This window comes from Neofelis nebulosa, chromosome 6 (assembly GCF_028018385.1).
Source record: "Neofelis nebulosa isolate mNeoNeb1 chromosome 6, mNeoNeb1.pri, whole genome shotgun sequence".
Taxonomy (NCBI): Eukaryota; Metazoa; Chordata; class Mammalia; order Carnivora; family Felidae; genus Neofelis; species Neofelis nebulosa.
Genome location: NC_080787.1, coordinates 54011658 through 54037218, shown reverse-complemented (window position 1 = coordinate 54037218; position 25561 = coordinate 54011658). Strand labels below are relative to the sequence as shown.

At 39.4% G+C, this 25561-nt stretch overlaps 1 protein-coding gene across 3 annotated transcripts in view; it reads right to left on the bottom strand.

Annotated features, from left to right (window-relative positions):
* Nucleotides 1–4661: 4661 nt before the first annotated feature.
* FBXO9 (F-box protein 9) overlaps nucleotides 4662–25561 on the bottom strand; it is a 47352-nt gene continuing 26452 nt past the window's right edge. For all 3 annotated transcript variants that reach the window (XM_058734261.1, XM_058734260.1, XM_058734262.1), the window contains 8 exons: nucleotides 23997–24127; nucleotides 23143–23257; nucleotides 20349–20467; nucleotides 20041–20131; nucleotides 18840–18935; nucleotides 18423–18516; nucleotides 15041–15192; nucleotides 4662–5273 (listed from right to left, as the gene is read on the bottom strand). In XM_058734261.1, the coding sequence (XP_058590244.1) occupies nucleotides 5165–5273; nucleotides 15041–15192; nucleotides 18423–18516; nucleotides 18840–18935; nucleotides 20041–20131; nucleotides 20349–20467; nucleotides 23143–23257; nucleotides 23997–24127 (907 nt within the window). In that variant the 3' untranslated portion in view covers nucleotides 4662–5164. The remainder of the gene's footprint in view (nucleotides 5274–15040; nucleotides 15193–18422; nucleotides 18517–18839; nucleotides 18936–20040; nucleotides 20132–20348; nucleotides 20468–23142; nucleotides 23258–23996; nucleotides 24128–25561) is intronic.

Here is a 25561-nt window from a genome sequence, read left to right as displayed (position 1 = left end):
GCAGAGGGAGGGAGGGAGAGGGAGAGACCGAGAGAGAGAGAGATTGAGAGAGAGAGAGAGAGAGAGAGAGAGAGAGAATCCTAAGCAGGGTCCACACTCAGCACAGAGTTTAACACAGAGCTCTATTCCACTACCCTGGGATCATGACCTGAGCCCAAATCAAGAGTCAGACATTCAACAGACTTAGCCACCCACGCACTTCAGTCTACTTAAATTTATTAAGACTTGTTTTGTGACCCAACATGTGACCTATCCTGGAGAATGGTCCATGTGCACTTGAAAAGAACATGTATTCTATTGGTATTGGATGGAATGTACATCTCTGTTAAGGCCTTCTGGTTTAATGTGTCATTCAAAGACACTGTTTCCTTATTGATTTTCTGCTGGATGCTCTAGCCATTGAAGTAAGTGGAGTGTTAAAGCCCCCTACTTTTATTATATTACTGTCAGTTTCTCCCTTTATTTCTGTTGACATTTCCATTATGTACTTAGGTGCTCCAATGTGGGGTGGGACAGTTATTCACAATTGTTCTATCTTCTTGTTGGAAGAGCCCTTTATCATTATGTAATAATGCCCTTCTTTGTCTCTTGTTACAAAGTAATTTTGTCTGATCTAAGTATTGTTACATTGATTCCTGCCTCCCCATCCACTTCTATTTACATATATTTTTCCATGCTTTCACTTTCAGTCTGTATGTGTCTTTAGTTATAAAGTGAATCTTTTGTAGGCAACATATAGATGGGTCTTTTTTTTTTTTTTAATCCATTTAGTCACTCTGTTTCTTTTGATTGGAGCATTCAGTCTTTTCCCATGGAATTATTGATAAGTATGAACTTATATTATTATTATTATTATTGTTGTTATTATTAATTTGCAGGTACTTTCTGTTCCTTTATTCTTCTCTTGCTTTCTTTCCTTGTGGTTTGATGGCTTACTTTAGTGTTATGCTTGGGTTCCTTTCTCTTTTTTGTGTATCTATGATATGGTTTGATTCGTGGTTACCATTTCATTCATATATAATGTCTCATGTGTACATCAATTTATATTATGTTAATGGTCACTTAAATTCAAGCACATTCTAAATTTTTATTTGTGTATCCCCTAACTGAATTTTGTGTAAATAACCAATTTTACTACTTTTTGTTTTAAACTCCATACTGACTTTATAAGTGATTTCATCTATTACCTTTACTGCATGCTTTAACAGTGAATTTTTTTTCCTTTCATCATTTCCTTCTAGCTATGGCCTTTTCTTTCCAAAGGATTCTCTTTAATGTTTCTTGTCAGGATATTCTAGTGATGATGTATTCCTTTACCTTTTGTTTGGGAAGTTCTTTCTCTCTCCTTTTATTCTAAGTGATGGCCTGCTAGATAGAATATTCTCAGTTACAAGGTTTTGTTTTTTTTCCTTTCAGCACTTTGAATATATCATTCTACTCCCTTCTGGCCTGCAAAGTTGCTGCTGAAAACCAGCTGATAGCCTTACAGGGTTTCTCTTGTACGTAATTTTTTTTTCTTGCTGCTTTTGAAATTCTCTCTTTATCATTACTTTTTGTCATTTTAATTGTGTGTCTTGGTGTGGACCTCCTGGTTCATCTTTTTTTTTTTTTTTATGTTTATTCATTTGTTTTTGAGAGACAAAGAGTGGAGCACAAGCAAGGGAGGGGCAGAAAGAGAGAGAGAGAGAGAGAGGATCTGAAGCGCTGCACTGGGAACACAGAGTCTGATGCGGGGCTTGAACCCACGAGCCACAGGATCATGACCTGAGCCGAAGTCAGATACTTAACTGACTGAGCCACCCAGGTGCCCCTCCTGGGTTCATCTTGCAAGGGGCTCTCTGTCTTTCCTGGACCTGGAAGTCTGTTTCCCTCTCCAGATTAGGTAAGTTTTCAGCTATTATTTCTTCAAGTAAATTTTGTCGCCTTCTTTTTCTTCTCTTTCTGGGATCCCTATAATGCAAATGTTATTATATTTGATGATGTTGAATTCCCTTAACCTATTCTCATTTTTTATTTTTTTTATTTATTGATTCTGTTTAGCTTGGTTGCTTTCCATTACCACCTTCCAATTACTGATATGTTCTGCATTCTCTAATCTGCTGTCAGTTCCCGCTGGTGTAATTTTTATTTTGGTTATTGAATTCCTCATCTCTGGTTTTTATATTTTTCTTCTTTTTGTTTAAGTTCTTCCTGAGTTTATCTGCTCTTTTCTCAAGTCTAATGAGTATCTGTATGACCATTACTTTGAATTTTTTATCAGGCATATTGCTTATCTGTGTCATTTAGCGCTTTTGCTGTGATTTCCTACTATTCTTTCCTTTCAGCCATATTCCTCTGCCTCCCCATTTTATCTTAGTCTTTGTGTTTATGGATTAGGGACGTCAGCTGTGTCACCTGGTCTTCATAGTAGTGGCCTTGTGTAGAAGATGTCCTGTGGGGTCCTGGAACACAGTGTCCCCAGTCACCAAAACCAGGTGCTCCAGGGGTGCCCCTTGTGGGGGCTGAGTGCACTGTGCTGTCGTGGCTGAGTGGTGTTTACCTTCTCCTAGGCAGCAGCAATGAGCCACTTTGCCGTGGGCACACGGCAGAATTTGGTTCTTGCACTGTTGAGGGGCCTAATACCGGTTTGGGACTTGCAGGTGATGTGCTCAGTAATCAGACCAGGTGTCTGCATTCAGCCTTTCTGCTGCGGCTGCAGGCCCTCAGAAGGCCGGGTTTTCTCCCTGTGGTCCACAGAGGCTCTCATTCACCAGCAGGGCTGGACGTCAGAATAAATGTCTGCAGTTCATCCGTCTGCTGCAGTTACGGATGCACCAAGCAGCAGCGCTTTTGCCTTGCACAGCCAGCCAAAAGGCTCTGCTAATGGAACTGTAGGCACACTGGCATGTGGGGTTCTCTCTCCCTCTCCCCGTGCCAAGAGTCACTTTGGAGTGGTGCCAGTCCTTGCCAGAGCTGCTTCGGTGGGCACCTGCTGAGGCAAGAGGGTTAGATGATGCAAGGTTTGCAGGGGAATTCAATTCAGGGGTGGCACACAGGGGGCCAGCAAGGTAGGTGGGGAGTTAGTGCTGGTTCCCACCAGTGTCTAGTCTAGGGGAGGGAGAGCCCCTAGCACTCCTACCTTGTCCTCCACTAAGGTGTGAGAAGGGGGCTGTGGAGGAAACAGAAGAGGGAGAGAAGCTGTCTCCACAGTTAGTTCTTAGGCCAGATTCCCTAGAAGGGCATCTGGACATCTGAGCAGTTCAAGCAGGATATAAATGCAATTTCTGGAAAATGTTTTGATTTTTTAGGAGTCGACATACTGCTGTCAGCTTTCCATAGTAGTTGTTGGTTTGTCCAAATAGAGCAAAGGAAGGACATTCCTGAAGTTGAAAGGCTTCTGCGACAGGACTTGCAGAGAATAGGAGGAAAAGGTTACACAGCAAAAATTCCTCCTGGTTAGTTTTCTTTGGGTGTTAGGTAGCTTTTTGATTCTCTGTATATATTTTTTTATTTTAATTTTTGTTTTAATAAAGCACAGGAGCAGGGGAGAGAGGGCAGAGGGAGAGAATCTTAAGCAGGCTCCACACTCAGTGCAGAGCCTGGCGTGGGGCTGATTCCTACAACCCTGGGATCGTGACCTGAGCCAAAATCCAGAATTGAACGCTCAACTGACGGAGCCACCCAGGTGCCCCATTGTTTGTACATTCTAATATTCTCACAATACAGGTATATTGCTTTTGTATTGAAAACCTATGTACATAAAATTTGAAAAAATAGTATTTTCAGCTTCAAGGTAAATATGTAAAAGTTGCTTTAGTGGTCACCCGAGGGAAGCTTTGAACTTGGTATCCACTGGCTATATGCAGCAGGTCTTCTAATCCAGGCATGGGTGGCAAAGCAGAATCGACTCCCACTCTCCTTAGGAATCTATTTTTCTAGCTCTATTTGATTACGTCCGAATCAGATGTCCTCTTAACCTGTATGTCAAAACTAGTAGTCACATCATAAAGAGCTGCCTTCTCTAAGGCATTTTGCTTCTCTCTTTTCTACCTTGAGGAAAACATCATTTCTCAGATTGTTACACAAAGCCAACCTAAGCAGAAGTCTCTTCTCACACACACGCTGGATGCTTGCTTTAACATAACATGTAGTAACTTTCTCCCACACCGAATTGTAGGAACTTGGGAAGCATCTCTTAATGTCAACATGAACTTGAAAGCAACTGGCTGCAGATGCTGATTTCTGAAAGGACGGGAGTCTTCAACCCCAGCTGTGTCTGAATGTCCAACAACAAAGCTGATTCCAGGAGAGTTCTGCCACACACAAACTCTGAGATCACACAGCAATGGCACCATCATCAGGGAGGTAACACAGCACACTCAGTGGCTGGCTCTCTCCCCACTTTAATTCTGGACAGAGTTGGGCGTGGGTTGATATGATCATCTGCTCCTCTTTTAGGAACAAAGGTGCCCAGCTGAGTTTGTTGAAGGGCTCCAGGCCAGAGTTCAGTCTTTCTCACTTAATGTCACACATCTGTAAGGTGCCTAGATGAGGCTGGAGTATGGAGAGTGACAATCTGTGGCCACATACGGAGACCACAGATACAAGGAGGCAGATTCCTAGACCTTCGCTGGCTACCCAGGGCTATGTTTTATTCCAACATTTAAAAAAGGCCATCTAAATACATTTTCTTGAAAGAAATGTTTATTATGTTTATTGGTCAAACAGTTTCAAACAAATCCAGAACAAGTTTTCACATTTTGAGCCTTTAGTGCAGAGAGACTATGTCATGCGTAAAAGAAATGCTGGTCCAGTGGAGCCCTTCCCTGATGCAATTAATATTGGGATGATCAGGCAGAAAGAGAATTATGTGACAGAGCTCTGCTCAGAAATCCTCTTGAAAAAGAACAGGATTTAAAGCTCATTTTAAGGTTTGTCACAACATAAATGTGCTTAAACAACTTGTAATCTCAACTTCTTAATTTCAAAACAAAATACCCCAGGTATCAACTATCCCTTTAAATAAAAAAAATAATCAATTTATACTCTTCTTAAAAGAACTCTAACAATGTAAAATAAGTTCCAATTCCATATATATATATATATGTACATTTATAACTTAGGTGCTCTTTTGCTCTATATACTTTGATTCATGCAACAGTGACAGAGGACTGGACGGGAGGCCCTAGAGAGGCCTCTCCGAGAAAGCAGTGTAGCTCCTCACTCTGGCGAAGAACAAGGGGGTGTACATCTTGTCAATCTCAAAAGCAGTGACTGCAGTCTCACCAGTTGATCTGCAAGAAAGCACAAAAAGACCAGTTACAAGGAAGTTGCAACTTATTTAAAATTCTTCCATCTTTATAGGGGAGGGCTTATCTTATATTTTAGTATTTTTAATTCATCTCAGTAAATTCTACATGATAGAGGCATGCTAAAAGAAAACCACAGGCCCCAAATGGTGTCACTTAGACCGAGTTCCCAAACCAGGGCCTAATACATAAGCGAAATGCAATTTCAAATCAGTCAGGAATTTTACGATGGGCGCCCATGCGTCTGCCACATGGGCCCTCTCCATCCCCCAGAGGACGAGGAGGTAATCTGCATGGGAAGACTCCCTGCTCTTTCCCTCTAAGTGAAAGCAGCATTGCCTGGGACAAGACTTTTCCTTTGTTAATAACCTTCTTGTCCCCACCCTCCTACAAAAACCTTCCATTTTGTGCAACTCCTCCGACCTCCCCTCTACTTGTTAGATGGGATGCTGCCCAATTCGTAACTTATTTAAATAAAGCCAATTAGACATTTAAAATGTACTTGGTTGAATTTTTGTCATTTAACACATTTGGTGGCAGCAACAGGATTCCAGGTGAATTTCCAGCAGCACTTGGGGACAATGAGAAACAGGTATGGTACCTGTGACCCTTTGAGTTCACTGCCTTTCTCACCATTTTCAGGGCTGTGGGTAAGTTCCTCTCAGTTCTGAGTTTTTTGTTGTTGATGTTCAAGCTCCCCATCTAGCTGGTTTTCCTTTACAGGGCAGGTCAGCTTGAGGTGGCAGAAGGGTCTGCCTGAGCCAAGCCCCTAGCCTTGCAGACCACAATTTCCTGGTAGAAAAGCAAGGTTCCTCAGGAATTGGTGGTGGTGTGCACAGGGCCTTCTTACAGGCCGAAACACTGAGGTGCACGTTTGCCAGGATGGTTTTGTGCAGAAAAGGCTATCAATAGTGGGGATCTTGGAGGCCAAAAAGCCGCACGAATTGGTGGGTATGGGTGGAGCATTTAAAGGCTGTTAGAGGGCTCCCCACCTCAAGAAGTCTCCTGGGATAGAAGTTGGTCATGGAACAGGTTAGACAGGCACTAGGTCACCTACCAACCTCAAGAAACCTTCCAGGCAACAAAGTAGACTGTAAAACACACAGTTCCCAACCCCATGGTGCATCCCTTTTAGGTGTTGGTTCAACTTGGAGAAACCCAAAGTCCTAGCTAATGGGATCCTTAAATCCTAATAAGTCAAGCGTGCCATGTTCCAGCACACCTGCTTATTCCCTAAGAACTCTAGTCCCAGAAGTTTTAGATATCCAGCAAAAATGGCAAAATCCTCCTAAGCTTGTTTTGTATCTGAGGAACTTGGCTTGGTAACCATCAGGTTGGGTGCCCCAAAAGGCAGCTGAACATAAATGTGGGTTAACTCCGTGGCTAGGGTCCTACCAAACTGCCGCCAGCCCTCAGAGGAATTACAACCTAGAACTACAATGGCCAGTATGGGGAACATGCCAATTAGATAAGATCATTTAAGAAGTACACTTGCAAGCAAGGGTTTCCAAATTAAACAGGATGGGAGACCTGTTTTCTGGCATGCAGAGGCTTTCAAAAGGTTTTAAAATTCCAAAATAGTTTCACTGAAAGATTTTATCACAGGAAGTTAATGAAAAATTAAACACAGAAAAGGTAACTATCTAAAACAAGACTTTTAAGACTGACATGACTCCTACTGCTTCCTCTCTGTCTTCCTTTGGGTACTCACTCTAGTCTGAATTTTTTCTTCCACTCTGAGAAGGCTAATAAAACCATAAACAAAATTCTGCCAAGTTAATGGCCTTACAGGTTCCCTGTTATCTACCTTCAATATCTACCTTCAAAGAAGGGCCCTCATGTGAACCCCTCTCAGAGTTGATGAAGCTGAGGGATTTTTCTCATAAGCTGCTACATTATTCTTTAAACAGTCAAGGGTAAACTGGCAGATACAGATACAGATCTTGCCAAAGTGATCCTGGAAAAACTGGCAGAAGCCAGCAAAAGGTGAAAATTCTTACTGGAACCAGCTCTTCCAAATCTGTCTGCACAATTAAAGAGAAAATAAAATCACACTGTCCCTTCCCTTCTAAATCCAGACCCATTGGTTATTGATCCCTTCTCTCCCAGGGACGGCTATTGCCTCCTTGCTGGTCTTGTTTTGTGTAACTGGTCTTGGTTTCTGCCTGCCTGGAACATACACAGGTTGTTGGTTCTTTCTTTTGGCCATCACTGTGAGTGGTTCTAGATTTGGGAAAGTTGATATCCCCTGCACTCCCTTTGGTGACCCATCTTATACCCAAGGGAGGCTATTCAGTATTGCCAAAAATACTTAGAATTATGTACCGAGAGGGGAAAAAAAGCAAATTGAGGGCACTGTAGTTGGATAGATGGAGCAACCTATGATTTCATTTAAATTACAATCCAATTCTTTGAAGAACTGAAAGCAACTGGTCCTGATGTTACAAATCTTTACAAAACCAGAAATGTAGCTCTATAGGCAATCATGAGTTCACCTATGCCTCTAGCAATCCCCAAACTTGCCCTGTTTATCTCAAACAGCTTGTACATTATTGGCCTTAGGAAACCGAAGTTCCTCTAAAAGGAGCTTGCATTTTCCCCTGTACCTTTTAAATCTAAATGTTCAATGTTCTACCTGGTCTTCTCCAGAAGCTCTTTAGTCCATCTCGTTAAAATGAGAATTTAAGGGAGATAATTCTTATCAAGAAAAAAATAAAACAGAAAGATTTTTTGGAATTTTAATTACCAAGGACAAGCACAAAACTTAATATCCAAAGACAGATATTAAAAAAAAAAAAAAAAGCTTTACCCCCTAACCGGGTAACCTTAACCTATACATCATCTACCAGAAAAACAAACTCACATCCAACTTTCATTAACTAGTAAATCCTGTACTGATTTCATAGCAGAAATTTCAAAACCAGCTCTAAGTCCCTGAGCCTGTCTGTTCACATGTGTCTACAAGTGTGTTATGTGTTACTTTCTATCTCCACATGGTATTGCTAAAATGAATTTCTAAAAAAGCTCTACGTAGTTGGTTTGAAGGCAAGTGCCTGTAAGGACGGGTAGTCTGAAACTCAGAAAGTAACCCAAATGTTTAAGTTCACAGGTTTTGGGAAAATATTTGATACAAAAACTAGATTATGGTTGATGGCTTAATTAAAACAAACATGTTTTTAGTTATCAACATTAAATATAAAACTTACTCTACCTGAGTTTACTAGCTATTTTAAGTTCACGTTCTCTCTTATAAGATGTAGCCACACAAAACATAATAGCTTAGGATAATGGCTGACTTTAATGTCTAATGTTTAATAAAGTTCTTGTAGGTAATCTAAACATAATTCAGGATATTTCAAAAATAAAGACAAAAGTTTACAAATGAGCTTTTCAGCAATATTTTCCCTAAGTTTTTTATTTTTTATTTGGATAGTCTAAAACCTTGAAGTTTTACTGAGTTAGGTTAAATAAGTTAAAGTCATTAAATATGTAGGTCATTTCTAAATAAGAGAAAATTCTAAAACATTTAAATTAGTAAACATAGGCTTATCTACTTTTGGCTTCCTATTACAGAGAAACAAAAAGATATTTAAACAAGCTAATGCTACATTAAAAAATTTAAAAAGGTACATGCTTATAGAAATTCTAAAATATATTCATAAATATGCAAATTTAAAAAATCTAAGCTCACTTCTTAGTTTTCACTAGAAATTAAGGTTTCTTAAGGGTTAAGAATTCTAATATACATAATTAAAGCCACTAAAAATAATTAGGGAAACATCTGTATATGCCAGGAAAAGTAGGATGTGTTTTTAGTAACAAAAGGTATGAGAAATGGAGATGTGTTTTTTGTTGAGGAAAAAGAAGTTTTATCCTAAAATGAAGCTGGTTGTTTAAAGGGAAAAAAAAATTTTAAAAAGGACAAAAAGTGTACAAAGAAGTGGTGGGGCCCTTGGGTAGCTCAGTCAGTTAAGCGTCCAACTTGGGCTTAGGTCATGATCTCACAGTTCATGGGTTCAAGCCCCGCGTCAGGCTCTGTGCTGACAGCTCAGAGCCTATAGCTTGCTTTGGATTCTGTGTCTCCTCTTCTCTCTGCCCCTCCCCTGCTCCTGCTATGTCTCTCTCTCTCTCAAAAATAAATAAAAAACATTAAAAAAAAAAAAAAAGTTTATAAAAGGTTTGCAGAAAGAATCTTTGAAAAAGAATTTTAATGTGTGGTCAAGCTGGTTAAGATTAAAACTTATTTTAAAAAATGAGTTTTAGGGGTGCCTGAGTGGCACAGTCAGTTCAGTGTCCAACTTGATTTCGGCTCAGGTCATGATCCCAGGCTTGTGGGATCAAGCCCCCTGTCGGGCTCCACTCTGAGTGTGGAGCCTGCTTGGGAGTCTCTCTCCCCTCTGCCCCTCTCCTCTGTTCTCATGCTGTCTCCCTTACATAAAAACTAAATAAGTTTTAACACCAAAATAAGATGGTGCAAAATTAGAGTCTGGCTTTCTGTTAAGAAAAACAAAGTTTTCTTGGACTTTGGTCTGCTTTTGATAAGTTGCAAAAATGTCTTTACCTTTTAAATATTAAGTTTCATAATGATTTGTAATCCTATTTAGGCAAGTGCTTTAAAACCCTTTTTAAAAATTTTTGAAAAACTTCCAAAGGACCTGTTAAACTAATGAGGCTTACTTAGTATGTAAATTACATGGAAAGCATTGTCAAATGAGTTAACACTAAGCCTTCTCTATGTTTGTAAAATTGTGGCACATATGGATAAAGTCTACTCTGCTTCCATAAAAATGGCCCCTCATCATGAGACTCTTGTCATCCTGATGTCCTTGTGACATGGCAGCAGCCTGCTTCTAAACTGGAGAAATGGAGCTGAGTAAGCAATGACTGCAAATGAAACCAACACTTGGGCTATGGGAAACCCAAGATGGCCTCGTTCTTTCTGGCTCCCTGGCAAATCCCTTTTTTTTTTTTTTTTTCTAAGTTTATCTATTTATTTTGAGAGGAAGACAGCAAAAGCAAAGGAGGAGCAGAGAGAAAGAAACAGAATCCCAAGCAGGCTCTGCGCTGTCAGCACGGAGCCTGATGCAGGGCTCAAGCCCACAGACTGTGAGATCATGACCTGAGTCGAGATCAAGAGTTGGACACTTACCTGACTGCACCACCCAGGTGCCCCACAAATCCCATTTTTCAATTGTTGCATTCCTACCACAGGACATTTAAAAAGACTCAAATTATAAACAGACATTGATAGACTGGTTTTGTAATTTTATAGATGTTTATCAGCAATATTTGACCTGACTGGTCACCACCACTCCCCTCCTCCCAAAAATCTACTTTTGTTCCCAGAAGCCTTAAACCTCCACCCTCTGGACTCAGAATACTTGCAGCTGGACTTCATTCAGTTGCCACTTAGTATGGGTTATCAAGAAATGTGTTTTTGTTATTATAAGGGTGGTTTCTAGATGGGTCATGACTGCTGTAAGACAGATGCCCTCACAGGAAAAAATAAGTAACATTAAAAAATGTGTTTCCCATTTGGGGTATACCTTCCACTTCATCTCCAGTGATCAAAGCAGCCATTTCACCTGACTAATCATACGAGCCTTAATGAAAACCCTACAAACTTCTTGGAATTCTTAATGAAACCTTACAAACTTCTTGGAATTCTATTAGTACACAACATTCTGCTGAACCCCTGTTGTCTCATGCTCATATAACCAGCTACTACAAGTCTCTAATGTCTTGTGTTCAAGCCTGACATCAAAAGGTTCAAGAAGCTTCTGGATCCCAGTTCAGAGAAACCTGTTGATCACAGTTTAGAGCTTAGTGACTACATAAACGTCAGAGGAAAACAACCCTCCAGCCCCACTGGAAAAGGACCTTACCAGGAGTACCAGGTGCTCCTGACCACTGACCCTGCTCCAAAACTAAAAAGTATTAAGCCCTGCGTACACATCACACAATTAGAGAAGGCTCCACCTGACACCTGGTCCTGTACAGATGCTGGAGACCTCTGTATCAAATTGACAAGGAAAAGACGTAGCTGACATCAAGGTAGACTCCTTCCTTCCCAGATGATGGATCAACACCTCATATGCTAACTAAACGTAAACGCCTTTCTCCTCTTCGCCTTTCCTTCACTCTGGCATTGGCCTGGAAAGATAACACCCTCATCTGTATCTCCTAGGCCATTGCTAAGGGAGATGGGGTGTATAACCTCTGGAATTTCTCTAAATTTACGCTGTTGAATTAAAGAAGACCTATGAAGAGACATTCATGATTCAGATTCACTCCTTTTCACAGGTCCCTATTTTCTTGGTTAGGGATAAATATAAATGAGGCTATGATCAAGAACTTCTTAATTCTCAAAAGTATTGCAAAATCTGCTGCTAAAGCAGTAGCACAACAGAGATCCTTAGACTCTCTAGCCAAAATTGTCCTTGATTATCTTCTAGCTGAACATCTTGTGTTGTGGCCAACACCACCCACTGTGACTGGATTAAGAACACTTAGGGGGAAGTTAAAACTCAATTATATAAGATCACTGAGCAAGCCCCTGGGCTTAAAAAGATGACTCCTTCAGCAGGGTCTTTGACTTGTTTTTTCTTGGTTTGAGTCTTGGAGACCATGGCTCTAAAGTGTACTCCCACTATTGGGTATTATCCTTATAGTAATAATCCCTTTGATGCATTATCTTCTCTCAAAATCTTTGAATGTATGTTCACAGCCACTGATCAGCAAGCAAATGATCTCCTAAGACTGGAATGTGAACCTGAAGCTGTGACCTAGCAACATCAGAGAGATTAAGGAAAAGAATCAGGAGCTATAGGTACCACACAAAGGATCTACAAAAGCTGTGAGAAGTACAGAATGGTAATTGACAGTTGGTGCTAATGCCTTAAATTTTTATCACATCTCTCAGTTAAGCTGAGAGTCTGATCAAAAGGGGGAACTGTTAAAGGGGGAACTATTAAGAAAACCACAGGTCCAAAATGGCATCATCAGAATGAGCTCCCAAACTGGGGCTTAATACGTAATTTAACTGCAGTTTCCACCTCCCTCAGAAATGTAGACTTAACTGGTCAGTCAGGAATTTTCTGATGGTACCAAGGAGTCTGCCACATGGGCCCTCTGCAATCCCCAAAGTAAGATGAGGTAGTCTGCATAAGACACCTGGCTTTTCCCTCTAAGGGAAAGTGTCCTTGCTTGAAACAATCCTTTTCTTTTGTTAATAACCTTCTTGCTTGGCTCTCCTATAAAACCTTCCATTTTGTACAACTCCTCAGAGCTCCCCATTCATGAATCTTTCAATAAAGCCAATTAAATCTTTAAAATTTACTTGGTTATTTACTAGGCATATTATTAAAAAATTGATAAATTTAGGGGCACCTGTGTGGCTCAGTTAAGCAGCCAACTTCACAGCTCAGGTCATGATCTCACGGTTTGTGAGTTCAAGCCCCATGTCGGGCTCTGTGCTGACAGCTTAGAGCCTGGAGCCTGTTTCAGATTCTGTGTCTCCTTCTCTCTCTGCCCCTCCCCTCCTCTTTCTCTCTCCAAAATAAATAAATATTAAAAAAAAATTTTTTTAACTGACAAATTTAGAAAAGTACAAAGAAAAATCACTCATAATTCCATCACCTAGACATAGCATATGAATTACAGTTGACCCTTGAACAACACAGGGTTAAGGGCGCCAACCTCCCACACAGTCAAAAATCTGCATATAACTTTTGAGTCCCCCAAAACAGAACTATTAATGACCTATTGCTGACTGGAAACCTTTCCAGTTACAAACAGTCGATTAATACATATTATGTATGCTATATGCATTATATACTATAATCTTACAATAAAGTAAGCTAGAGAAGAGGCAAAGTTATTAAGAAAATCATAAGAAAAATACATTTAAAGTACTCTATTTATTGAAAAAAATCCACATATAAGTGGATTCATGCAGCTCAAACCCATGTTGTTCAAGGGTCAACTGTACTTCCTTCCAAGGACCTTAACCTGTCTATTGAGCTTTTCTATTGAGATCATACTGTTAGTAATCCTGCTTCTAATTTAACATTCTGACATATGCATTTCCTCCTATCAATAAATACACTTCAGAAGTCATTTTTAGTTCCTGTGTAATATTTCACTGTCTGCCTATATCACAATTTACTTAATAACAATCCCCTTTTTTTGGAGATTTAGGTTGTTTTCACTGTTTGATAATTAAAAATAATATGATATTTTTTTATTATATCCTTTGAACAAATTTCTAAGAATAGAAATTCTAAGTTAAAGACTATAGGCATTTTAAGGATCTCGTTAAAATGTAATTTATAAAGAATTATAGTCCTATAATAGAATTTAATGACTTAAATATTTGCATGATCAACAGCATGATCACAGTTCAGAGGGAGAAGAAGCAGGTGACAAGTTAAACTACTATAGCCTTTTATTTGTCTCCAAAAAGGTGAGAAATAAACAAAGGCTGAAAATTCAAGTGACTTTATAAATACTGTAAGGAAATCAATGTTATCATTAGCAGTTACAGATGACACCTACCATGTCCTTTTTCTCCTAAAACGTGATGCTATTTGTTTGGTTTTACTCTGGGTTTGGTATCTTTCTTTAAAAAGAAAAAAAAAATTCCACTGCACAATTTTACTAAGTGAAGCAAAAGAGGAGGTATAGGACTGGTAGGTAAGAATTAAAAGAAAGAAAAATGCTTTCTCAGTTCTCAGGACCTTTCATATGAGTGGGGGGAAAGTTCCTTGTAAGGTGGAAAAAAGACGCAGAAAGTTTTCGACCCTGTGAAAACTCAAGGCTATGAGGTAGGTTAATAGGAGATGACCTCAAAACTTGTCTCTGAGAATTGTGGATTCAATTTTGGAACGGAGAACCCTCGACCACACACCAATATTCCTTTAAACCTAACAATAGTGAACCTCAACATCCACACAAATTGCTCTTTCTCTTATCTCTGTACTGCTCCTTTCTCACACACATTCTTCTGCTCATTAACTATTTCACACAGGTAATCCTAACATGAAGAGCTTTAAATTAGGAATGACCTGATAGATTTAGCTTTCGAACACAGATCTTTTTAGAAGACTTATTACTCTTCTACCTACCATTTTATTAAAATCAGTGTATAATCCCTGAGAATAAACACAATGGAAATAAGTAAAAAAAATGGTAAGACTGAAACCCAGGGGAAGAAAACAGATCTAGTGTTTTAAAAGTGCCTTGAGTAAGTCAACAAGTAAGTAATGCACGGACAGCTTTGAGTGAATGAGTACCATTCTGCTTGAGGAGCTCGACTTTCACTTCCAAAGTGGCGGCACCGGTTCCCATTCCCAGGGGCACTGGAAAGAGCTCCGCCTCCTGGTCCACTCTCAGTTTATCTCCTTTCAGCAAGTTTCTTGGTTTGCAGTTGTTGTTTTGGTTTTTGAATGCCTGACAGAATAACACTGCCATAGAAAAGACTGTCATTTTCTGGGCAGGTGACCCCCACCCAGAAAACGGAAGAACATGACCAGCTTGAACCGGCAGCACTAACTACCACACTGAGAGTTCTCTAGGTAAGTACAACAGACTTGAGCGCATCTATGGGAGCACGTAACACTCTGTAATGTAATGCTGTTTTACAATGTAATGTCAAGTCTGGAGGAACTTGAAAGCTATGTGAGGGTTTTCTAAGCCTGACATGAAGTACACATTTATTGTGTAACTCTAGTATTTGTATCACATTCACCTACTTGTATGTAACATGACAAGAATGATGTATCCAGATGAGTTTGTTGAACCTCTGGTGGCCACTGGAACACAGCTGTAGCCCCACATGAAAACTCTGATCTGCTTCTGGTACAGGGACACGACGGAAGTATCTGTATTTATAGTCAAGTGGTTTCTGTAAAAGAAAAAGTATGTGAGCCATAATGAAACCTCAACTCACTGACACGTAGAAATATCATAGGAATACATTATGCAAGAGTGATGCTAAAAGTAACATGGCATCTGCACAGAGCAGAGGTGTCCTGAGTATCAAATAAGAATGTGTATGAGCGCTCTGACAAATGTTAAAGCACTCTAAAGTAAGGTTTTCTATCATCGACATAGTTAATCATCACAGTAACCCCAACTGTTAAATATGATTGTACATTGCTAGTTAATGGCTAAAAGAATGAAGACCTAGGGAGGTCAAACAAGTTAATCAAAATTACACAGCAGTTGCAGCGTTGGAAATGAAAACTGCTATCTTCTACATGTAAGCCCAGTACTTCTTTCTACTGAAAACACAATTTTTAAGGAGGCAAAGGGATGAACTGGTGAAAGATGTAGAAAAAGCATAGAGTAGAACTTAACTTTTGTGGTAAGTCAATGAAGAAATAGATGTGGACAAGGTTCATTAGAATCACACTTTTGCAAATACTATTGCTAATGACACAAGAATGCCATCACTATACATGGTTTCAGTGTATCATATTCTGAAGAGAAAATTGGAACTCAATGTAGGCAGTTCCTAAACTCTTTTATTAGATAAAACCTAAATAACAAGGGCCTCACATTTTGACCTTAGGAAGCTCATGGCCAACATCACAACCATAGCAGCCACCTCTGCCCCTCAGACTGCTGCCCAAATTCCTGTAGCCTACCTGAGGCAGGCAGAGAAGCCGGCAACAGATGGCCACAAAGTGAAGGGACTCTGATGAAACCCTGCCCTAACTATCTCAACACATGATGCCAAGGAAGAGAGGAGGATCTGATGGGAGGAAAACGTTCAAAAACTACATTAATTATAAAAGCATTAGGCAAGTCTTTATTCCAACTACGTCACAACCGACTACTCAGGTGTATGGACTCCTTGGGCATACATTTTTAAAACCAGGACTGAAAAACGCATATGGAGAAAAGTTGTGAAAAAAATTAGGCCCTCAATGTATTAAAGACAGTTAAAAGTAATCTGGAATGTAATAATTCAATAGTCACATTTGCTTGGCATTTTTTTCCTTATATAAACACAGGAAGATGGCACAAAAACAGACACATAGACCAATGGAATAGAATAGAAACCCCAGAACTAGACCCACAAACGTATGGCCAACTCATCTTTGACAAAGCAGGAAAGAACATCCAATGGAAAAAAGACAGTCTCTTTAACAAATGGTGCTGGGAGAACTGGACAGCAACATGCAGAAGGTTGAAACTAGACCACTTTCTCACACCATTCACAAAAATAAACTCAAAATGGATAAAGGACCTGAATGTGAGACAGGAAACCATCAAAACCTTAGAGGAGAAAGCAGGAAAAGACCTCTCTGACCTCAGCCGTAGCAATCTCTTACTCGACACATCCCCAAAGGCAAGGGAATTAAAAGCAAAAGTGAATTACTGGGACCTTATGAAGATAAAAAGCTTCTGCACAGCAAAGGAAACAACCAACAAAACTAAAAGGCAACCAACGGAATGGGAAAAGATATTTGCAAGTGACATATTGGACAAAGGGCTAGTATCCAAAATCTATAAAGAGCTCACCAAACTCCACACCCGAAAAACAAGTAACCCAGTGAAGAAATGGGCAGAAAACATGAATAGACACTTCTCTAAAGAAGACATCCGGATGGCCAACAGGCACATGAAAAGATGTTCAACGTTGCTCCTTATCAGGGAAATACAAATCAAAACCACACTCAGATATCACCTCACGCCAGTCAGAGTGGCCAAAATGAACAAATCAGGACACTATAGATGCTGGAGAGGATGTGGAGAAACGGGAACCCTCTTGCACTGTTGGTGGGAATGCAAATTGGTGCAGCCGCTCTGGAAAGCAGTGTGGAGGTTCCTCAAAAAATTAAAAATAGACCTACCCTATGACCCAGCAATAGCGCTGCTAGGAATTTATCCAAGGGAAACAGGAGTACTGGTGCATCGGGGCACTTGTACCCCAATGTTTATAGCAGCACTCTCAACAATAGCCAAATGATGGAAAGAGCCTAAATGTCCATCAACTGATGAATGGATAAAGAAATTGTGGTTTATATACACAATGGAATACTACGTGGCAATGAGAAAGAATGAAATATGGCCTTTTGTAGCAACGTGGATGGAACTGGAGAGTGTGATGCTAAGTGAAATAAGCCATACAGAGAAAGACAGATACCATATGGTTTCACTCTTAGGTGGGTCCTGAGAAACGTAACAGAAACCCATGGGGGAGGGGAAGAAAAAAAAAAAAAAAAAAGAGGTTAGAGTGGGAGAGAGCCAAAGCATAAGAGACTGTTAAAAACTGAGAACAAACTGAGGGTTGATGGGGGGTGGGAGGGAGGGGAGGGTGGGTGATGGGTATTGAGGAGGGCACCTTTGGGGATGAGCACTGGATGTTGTATGGAAACCAATCTGACAGTAAATTTCATATATTAAAAAAATAAATAAATAAATAAACATTAAAAGAACAAAAACAAAACAAAACAAAACAAAAAAACCACAGGAAGAAGGAAATTATCTTTAGCTTATTTCCAGTATAAACTGATTGATTCTCAGGGTTCCTGGGTGGCTGAGATAGTTTCGCATCCAACTTTTGATTTTGGCTCTGGTCACAATCTTATGGTTCATGAGTTTGAGCACCGCAACAGGCTCTGCGCCGACAGTGAGGAGCCTTCTTGGGATGCTCCTCCTCTCCCTCTCTCTGCCCCTCCCCTGCTCATGTTCTCTGTCTCTCAAAATAAATAAACTTAAAAAATTGAATTCTCTGTAAAAGTATCCTTGAGAAAGAATCATCTGTGTGAGCTAACTTAAGAACAAAATCCCTTATGATTCAAAATGAGAACAGCTAAAAACATATTCAGGTATGATTTTACTAGTTATTTCATAGGATATTTTGGGTTTACATTTTCATATGTAAAAAGCCTGGACTAGAACAAGAAATCATTTAGAGAAAAACAAGCGAATCCATAATTCAAAATACCCCGCATTTTAGAAAACCTTCCAGCTCTGTTTAAAGAGATGCTATAAGTCAACATACATTTTGTGAAACGTATAAATTATAAAACACAATTTTGTTATCCTTTCTAATCAAGAATTCTTAAATGAGTAGGGTACTGAAATGAAGAGAGAACTGCCAATTCCACCTTGTATACTCACTTCTTCTTTTTTCTTAGTTATCACAGCAAATACTTTGGTCTGATTGTCTGTATCTTGTGACAAGCGGTAATGACCCAGTAGAATTGCATCAGTTCTAAAAATTAAAAAATACAAGTCCATTAATCAGTTATTGTATGTATTTAAATAACCTAGGAAGTAATATATTACAATAGTAGTTACTCAACTTGCCCGAAAAGAATCAACTAGGATGTGAATAAACCTAGTTTGGTAAGGTTCCAAAGACCTACTGAACTGTCCTCTCTAGAGCGATGCCCAGGAATTAGTATTGTTCACAAGGGCTCTTGCGGAGTGCTGTTTTAATCATGCAGTACTAACTTAAGGAAGCACTGGATGACATTAATCTGCAGGTATCCATATAAAATGTGGGCTGGATAGAGAACTACAGAAAAATACTACCTGGTATTCCTAGTTCTTAAACGAGGAACAATGGACTGAGGCTCCTCAGGGGTTGTCAACATCATCATGTGGCCATCAGGGAAGAACCTTATGTACCTGTGTAAAAAGAAAAAGAACACCAAAAAACACCACACACACACAAAGTATAAAACATGTCCTTGTTTTCTAGCCCTAAACCTGTTCTCTGCTGTGAAATCAAAACAGAAATACCATGGGTCAAAAACTGACAAAACATCGTTAAAACAAACACTATTGACAACCTGTGAGGCCAGCACAATAGAAGTGAAGGCATTTTATTATCTTTCTCAGAGGGAACTGTTTAACTTTCAGTTTTACTCCTGAATAAAAATATTCCTCTATTAAAGCACTTTTCCTAAAGCACTAATTAATATCAAAAGTGAGCTCTAATGATAATACACAGTAGTTAACAGGTCTACTTATTCCTCTTTTTTATGTTTATTTATTTTTAAGAGAGTGAGATAGTGCGAGGTGGGGGACAGAGAGAGAGAGGGGGACAGAGGATCCAAAGCAGGCTCTGCACTGACAGCAGAGAGCTCGATGTGAGGCTCAAACTCATGAACCACGAGATCATGACCTGGGCTAAAGTCGGACGGTTAACCAACTGAGTCACCCAGGTGCCCCATGTCTACTTATTTCTCAACGATGATAACATCTGATGGATAGTAAAGCTGAATAATAGCAAAAGCTATGTGAAAAGGCAAATGAATGAGTACACCAAAACCAAAAAACAAGAACTCTAGAACATAAAACAATTCTGGGTAGCTCAGTCGGTTAAGTGCCTGACTCTTGATTTCAGCTCAGGTCATGATCTCACAGTTTCTTGAGTTCGAGCTCCACATCAGGCTCTGTGCTGTGTAGAGTCTGCTTGAGATTGTCTGTCTGTCTGTCTCTCTCTCTCTCCCCAACACTGTCTCTGTCTCTCTCAAAATAAATAAATAAACTTTAAAAAATTTAAGAAAAGAAAAACATAAAACGATTCTTAGACTTAGAGGCTAGGAGGAATTAAATCATGTGCATTAACCTATTAGTTCTTCGAGTGCAGGTCCTATTATAACACTGGAAAAAATACTGAGGGTCATTCTATAGATAAATGCAAAAGCCACAGAGAACAGCTTCCTACTAATGAACTAATACTTGGAGAGAGAGAATTTTTCACTCACTCAGTTTACTACAGTTGTACCTGTAATATTCCACTTGGTGCCAGGCTCTATAGAAACCATCAAGAGACTGTTCCCCTTGACGAATATATGTTGTTTTACTGATATACACTCCTATAAAAAAGAAAGTTGTTTTTTTTTTTAAGTAGGAACACAAACAAAAATTTTATAGTTACAAGCACATAACATGTTTCTAGTTTTAATTTTATTGTGGTTTCCTTTAAATATGATCAGAGGACTAACATCTGTTACAGAAAATGAAGACTATGTATTTATCAAAATCAGCAGGACAGACCACTATTTCTTCTCAGTTCTAAAGAGTTCAACTTACCATCAAACCGGACACGGGGCCTTTCTAAAAACATCTCTCTCCAGGATGTGTATGGAACAAGTTTAACACAGCTTCTGCCCCAAACTTTCAAGCAGGCCAAACGCCATATTTCAGGGTCTCTAGGTGATAAAACATAACATCAATTTATAAAAAAGGCTAAGTCCATCTATGCAGATACAAGAAATAACTCTGCTACTAGCAATCATCTTCTATTCAGCAAGAACTTGTTTAGCTCCTACAAGTCACTGTCTGGGTTCTGGAGATAGACTGATAGACATGGCTAAGGCCCTGCTGGTTTATTGGTGGGAAAGCAAACAAAACTAAGAAAACAGAAAAGTTTCAGGTAGTGTGCCCAGTGTAAGAAAAAATGAAGCAGGGTAAACAGACAAGAAATGCAGTGGGGAAATAGAGACAATTTCAGATATAGTGGCCGGGAAAGAACCCTGGGCAGAAGCCATAGCAAGTGCAAGGCCCTTGGGTAGGAGTGTGACTGGCACACTCAACAAGGACCATGAGGTTGCAGCAAACTAAGCAAGGTTAACAGACTACATGATTAGAGAGGCAGTCAAGGGCAGGGGAGGTAAAAGCTTGCAGGCTATTTAGGTGAGACAGATGCCACTGAAGAGCTCTGAGTATGATTTAATGCTTTTACCGGGTTTTGGGGTTTTTTTCCAATTTAAGTTTATTTATTTTGAGAGAGAGAAAGCATGGGCAGGGGGCAGAGAGATGGGGGAGAGAGAGAAGCACTAGCAGGCTCCACACTGTCAGTGCAGAGCCTGATGTGGGGCTCAAAGTCACAACCTGTGAGATCATGACCCTAGCTGTAACCAAGAGTTGGATGCTTAATCAACTGAGCCACCCAGGCGCCCAGACTTATGCTTTTAAAAGATCACTCTGGTAGTCTGGAAAATATGCTCTAGGGGTGTCACAGTGGAAGCAGGCCACTGCCATAACTCAGACCAGGTATAACTGTGGCTGACCAAGAAGGGTACTTGGAGAAGGGTGAAATGGTCAGACTGGAGGTCTACTTTTAAGGCAGCACCAACAAGACTGTTATGGGGTTAGTGTAGAAAAACTAAGCAAAAGATATACTGAATATTGACAGGATTCCGATACAGCTCAAAATACTTTTAACTCTATCTGTAACTTGAAATATTCAGTTTTAAAGATGTAAAAAACTACTTGTATCTGAGCCGGGCTGCAAAAAAGGGTTAACTACCTCCCCAATTTTTTCTTTTTATGATTATTTTTATTTTATGAAAACACACAGAAGTTTTATACCTGAAAATTCCCTTTATAATTTTTTTAATGTTTATTTATTTTTGAGAGAGAGAGTGACAGTATGGGAGAGGCAGGGAGAGAGGGAGACACAGAATCCAAGGCAGGCTCCAGGCTCCAAGCTGCCAGCACAGGGCCCCATATGGGGCTCAAACCCATGAACTGTGAGATCATGACCTGAGCTGAAGTTGGATACTTAACCGACTGAGCCAACCAGGTGCCCCTATAATATAATTTTTAAAAAAGTTAATAGATTAACAGTTGTAGAGACTCCAATTTCAAAACTGAAATCTACTTGTTTAATAAGAATTGGTTAAATGGAATAGCACACAGAATCACCAAAAAACAAAGGCATCAGGCAATTCAAATATTTTACCCAAAATACAAGACTCCAAATGAAATTAGGTTGTTAAAAAATAATAAAGTTTAAGAAGTTATAAAAAACTTCTAGATGCTAAGGACAAAGTATGTATTTTTATGTAAGATATCCATGAAAGATGACCAATCTCAAATAATTTTATACTAAGCTAGGATTATTCTTTATGTAGCAATATTTTAAAAGTATACGATGGGGGTGCCTGGTGGCTCAGTACATTGAGCGTCCGATTCTTCTTTTTTTTTTAATGTTAATTATTTATTTTGAGAAGAAAGACTGCGCGAAGGGGAGTGGCAGAGGGAGAGAAGGAGAGAGAGAATTCCAAACAGTCTCCATGTTCAGGGTGGAGCCGGTGAGCATCAGACTCTCAATATTGGCTTGGGTCATGATCTCAACATCATGAGATGGAGTCCCACATAGCATCACAGAGTGGAGCCTGCTTGGGATTCTCTCTCTCCCTGTCTGCCCCTCCCCCACCTCAAAATTAATAAACATTAAAAAATAAAAGTATAGAATAACTTTTAATGGGCCAAAAGAAAGTTCTAGTGCAATCTAAGTTTAAATCATTACTTAAAAAAAATTTCTTTTAATTTTTTTATTTATTTTTGAGAGAGAGAGAGAGAGAGAGAGAGAGCCAGCAGGGGAGGTGCAGAGAAAGGGAGACACAGAATCCAAAGCAGGCTCCAGACTGAGCTGTCAGAACAGAGCCTGACACAGGACTCGAACCTGTGAACTACAAGATCATGATCTGAGTCAAAGTCAGACATTCAACCAACTGAGCCACCCAGGTACCCCTAAATCATTATCACTTAATGGGTTTAGAGTTATTCTGAAAATGACTTGAGTTTATTTTTCTAGTGCAATTTCTTTTCCAAATCAGCGAGACTAGCATGCAAACTACCCTGTGGAAGTAATGTGTGTGACGACCTCTGTTCTACGTAATAGTCTATACTCTGGAAACCTAGTGCATTCTACCTTTAAATGCTAAGTGGTTTGAGAAAATCACACAAATACAACTTAGGCCAAACTGTTCATTCTAAATTTTTACCCAGAACATCAATCAAGTTTTTTATCAAAACCAGCAAAAGACCATAATTTTTTTTCACCACTGCCCAAGTTGTTTTAAAACAGGTGAAGTACCTGGCACAGATATAGAATCCTCTGCACACCTGTGACAGCTGCTCTAATGATCTGAGATCCAAGTCACTAGACACCACCCATCGGAAGATGTACATCAGGACCTCCATTGGCAGCACTGCAAAAGAAACCAACCGTTCGGCGACTCTGTTATTTTACCATCTCATTCTCGGTGCAGGTAGCTCTCCGTACTCCCACACATTTGTGAATCACACCCTTAGTACTGCTCAGAGCTGTGCACGTGTGTATTTAATTATCCAAAAGTAATAATGGTTTCTAACATCAAGACACAAATCTTTGTTTTTTTCACTATAGAGCGAATCAGAAGTCACCTTTATAGAGCACCCTTTCCCTCAAAGGATCATTTTACCACCAAGATATATTAAAATACAAGTGTTAGAAAAATAGTCCGATACACACACACACACACACACACACACACACACACACAAAATCCATATTCCATTCGCTAACACTAAAAACTTATTTTCATCTCCTTGAATCTGGAAAATCCCATAACTAATTAAATAACATTTAACATATGAAAAGAAAAACATTCATTTTTGAACATGTGCCTATCTCAGGCTAAAATGCCTGGTGACACCAATATTCCTCTAATTTTCTTGGACTGCTTCAACACCCTCTTAGATCTTCACTGAACCAAGTTGGACCTCCTTGAATTGTGCTACAAACTGCTTTCTACTTGAGGTTTTGCAAACAGTAATTGTAACTAGCTCTCCCAACATATCTTGAACTAAAGCAATTACCTGGCAAGTTATCTGACCTTGTAAGTCAGGAAACCTTAAATCTCTGGTGAAAGTGTGCCTCGCCGAGTTCTAACAACCTTGAACTCATACCTGATATGTGAGTCTGACTGCTCTCCAGCTCAGGCTGGCACAGTTTGAGCACAGACTCCTGAAACGTGAGCTGCTGCTGGAAGCAGGACAAGAGGTCTGCCATCTTGCTGTCATCATCATTATCTTCCATGCTGAAAAAGGAGGGAGGTGAATAAACTAAGTGCCTCAGTCCACAACAGAGCTCAGAAACTGAGTTTTCATAGTAGTTTTAAAATCTGCTTCAGAAAAAGTCATCTAAAAGTAAACTATCTTTACTTTTTTGATTTGAAAAAAGTTTATTCTGCCTTGCAAAGGAGTATCATACCCAATCTTTTGAAGGAAAAAGCAATTTTCATTCTCACCCAGGAAGAACTAGAATTCAGAGGGGCAGGGGCGCGCATGGGTGGCTCAGTTGGCTAAACGTCTGCTTGGTTTCAGCTCAAGTCATGGTCTCACAGTTTCGTGAGTTTGAGCCCATGATGGGCTCTGCTCTGACAGTGCAGAGGCTGCTTGGGATTCTCTGTCTCCCTCTCTCTCTGCCCCTCCCCAACTCATGCTGTCTCCATCTCTCTCTCAAAATAAATAAATAAAAACAAAAAAAAAAAAGAACTAGAATTTGGGATACAATTACTGACATTTAGTCCATTTTATTGTAGAGATTTCTTGGATTAGTGAAAAAGATCATTTCAAATGATTTAAAAAAACTTGTGTAAATATATTCCATACTAGTATGACTATACTCCATTCTAACTGGATAAAAATCAAACATACAGATGTCATCTGTGGTACTTACTTACCAAGGGTTTTGTAACAGATGTGCCTTATCACCCTACCTTAAGAGAGGAAAATATGTAATTTAAAAAAATCTTAGCAGGGTCCACAAATCATCTACCAACATAAACAAATGTGCAGTTTAGAGTTCTGGGAAAAGAAAAAAAAAAACCTCTAGCTTTCCATTTTTGCTGAAATTAACCTTAAAAGTGATCAGACTACAAAAAGGCCTAGAGGAAGAGTGAAGTCAAAAGACCAGGAAAGGTTTATTATAATACAACAAAGGCATGTGTGGTTGAGGCCAGATGGACTCAAAGGCTTCTCTACTGACATTTCAGGGAAGGCAAGAAACCAAAACAAAGCCAGGAAAGAGACTTTCAGAGATTACTAGATCAGTAAGAAAACAAAAAAACAAAAAAACAGCTGTATCTTTAAAAAACCTTCATTGCATATGGGCTTGCAGAAAGGGATGGGACAGAAAAGAAATGCTTCTTTCATGTTTTAAGGCAACCTTTCTTAACAGTACCTATATCTATTCATAAAACTGGCTAAGAGCTAGGTCTAAATGACCACCTGAGTTTAAAGACGGTTTAAAAAAGTCCAAATGACTCATTTTGAATATGAACTATTTCACACTGGTAACTCTCACTTGGTGAACAATATACTATTAGCTTCAAAGTTCAAACACACAATTAAGACTGACTTCATTTGGATGTTTTTAATATCCAAAGCCTGTGTGTTAATACTGTAAGCAGTTAAAAAAACAGTGGCAATAAGTACATCATCCATAAGGGGAACTTAATTATTTCATGACA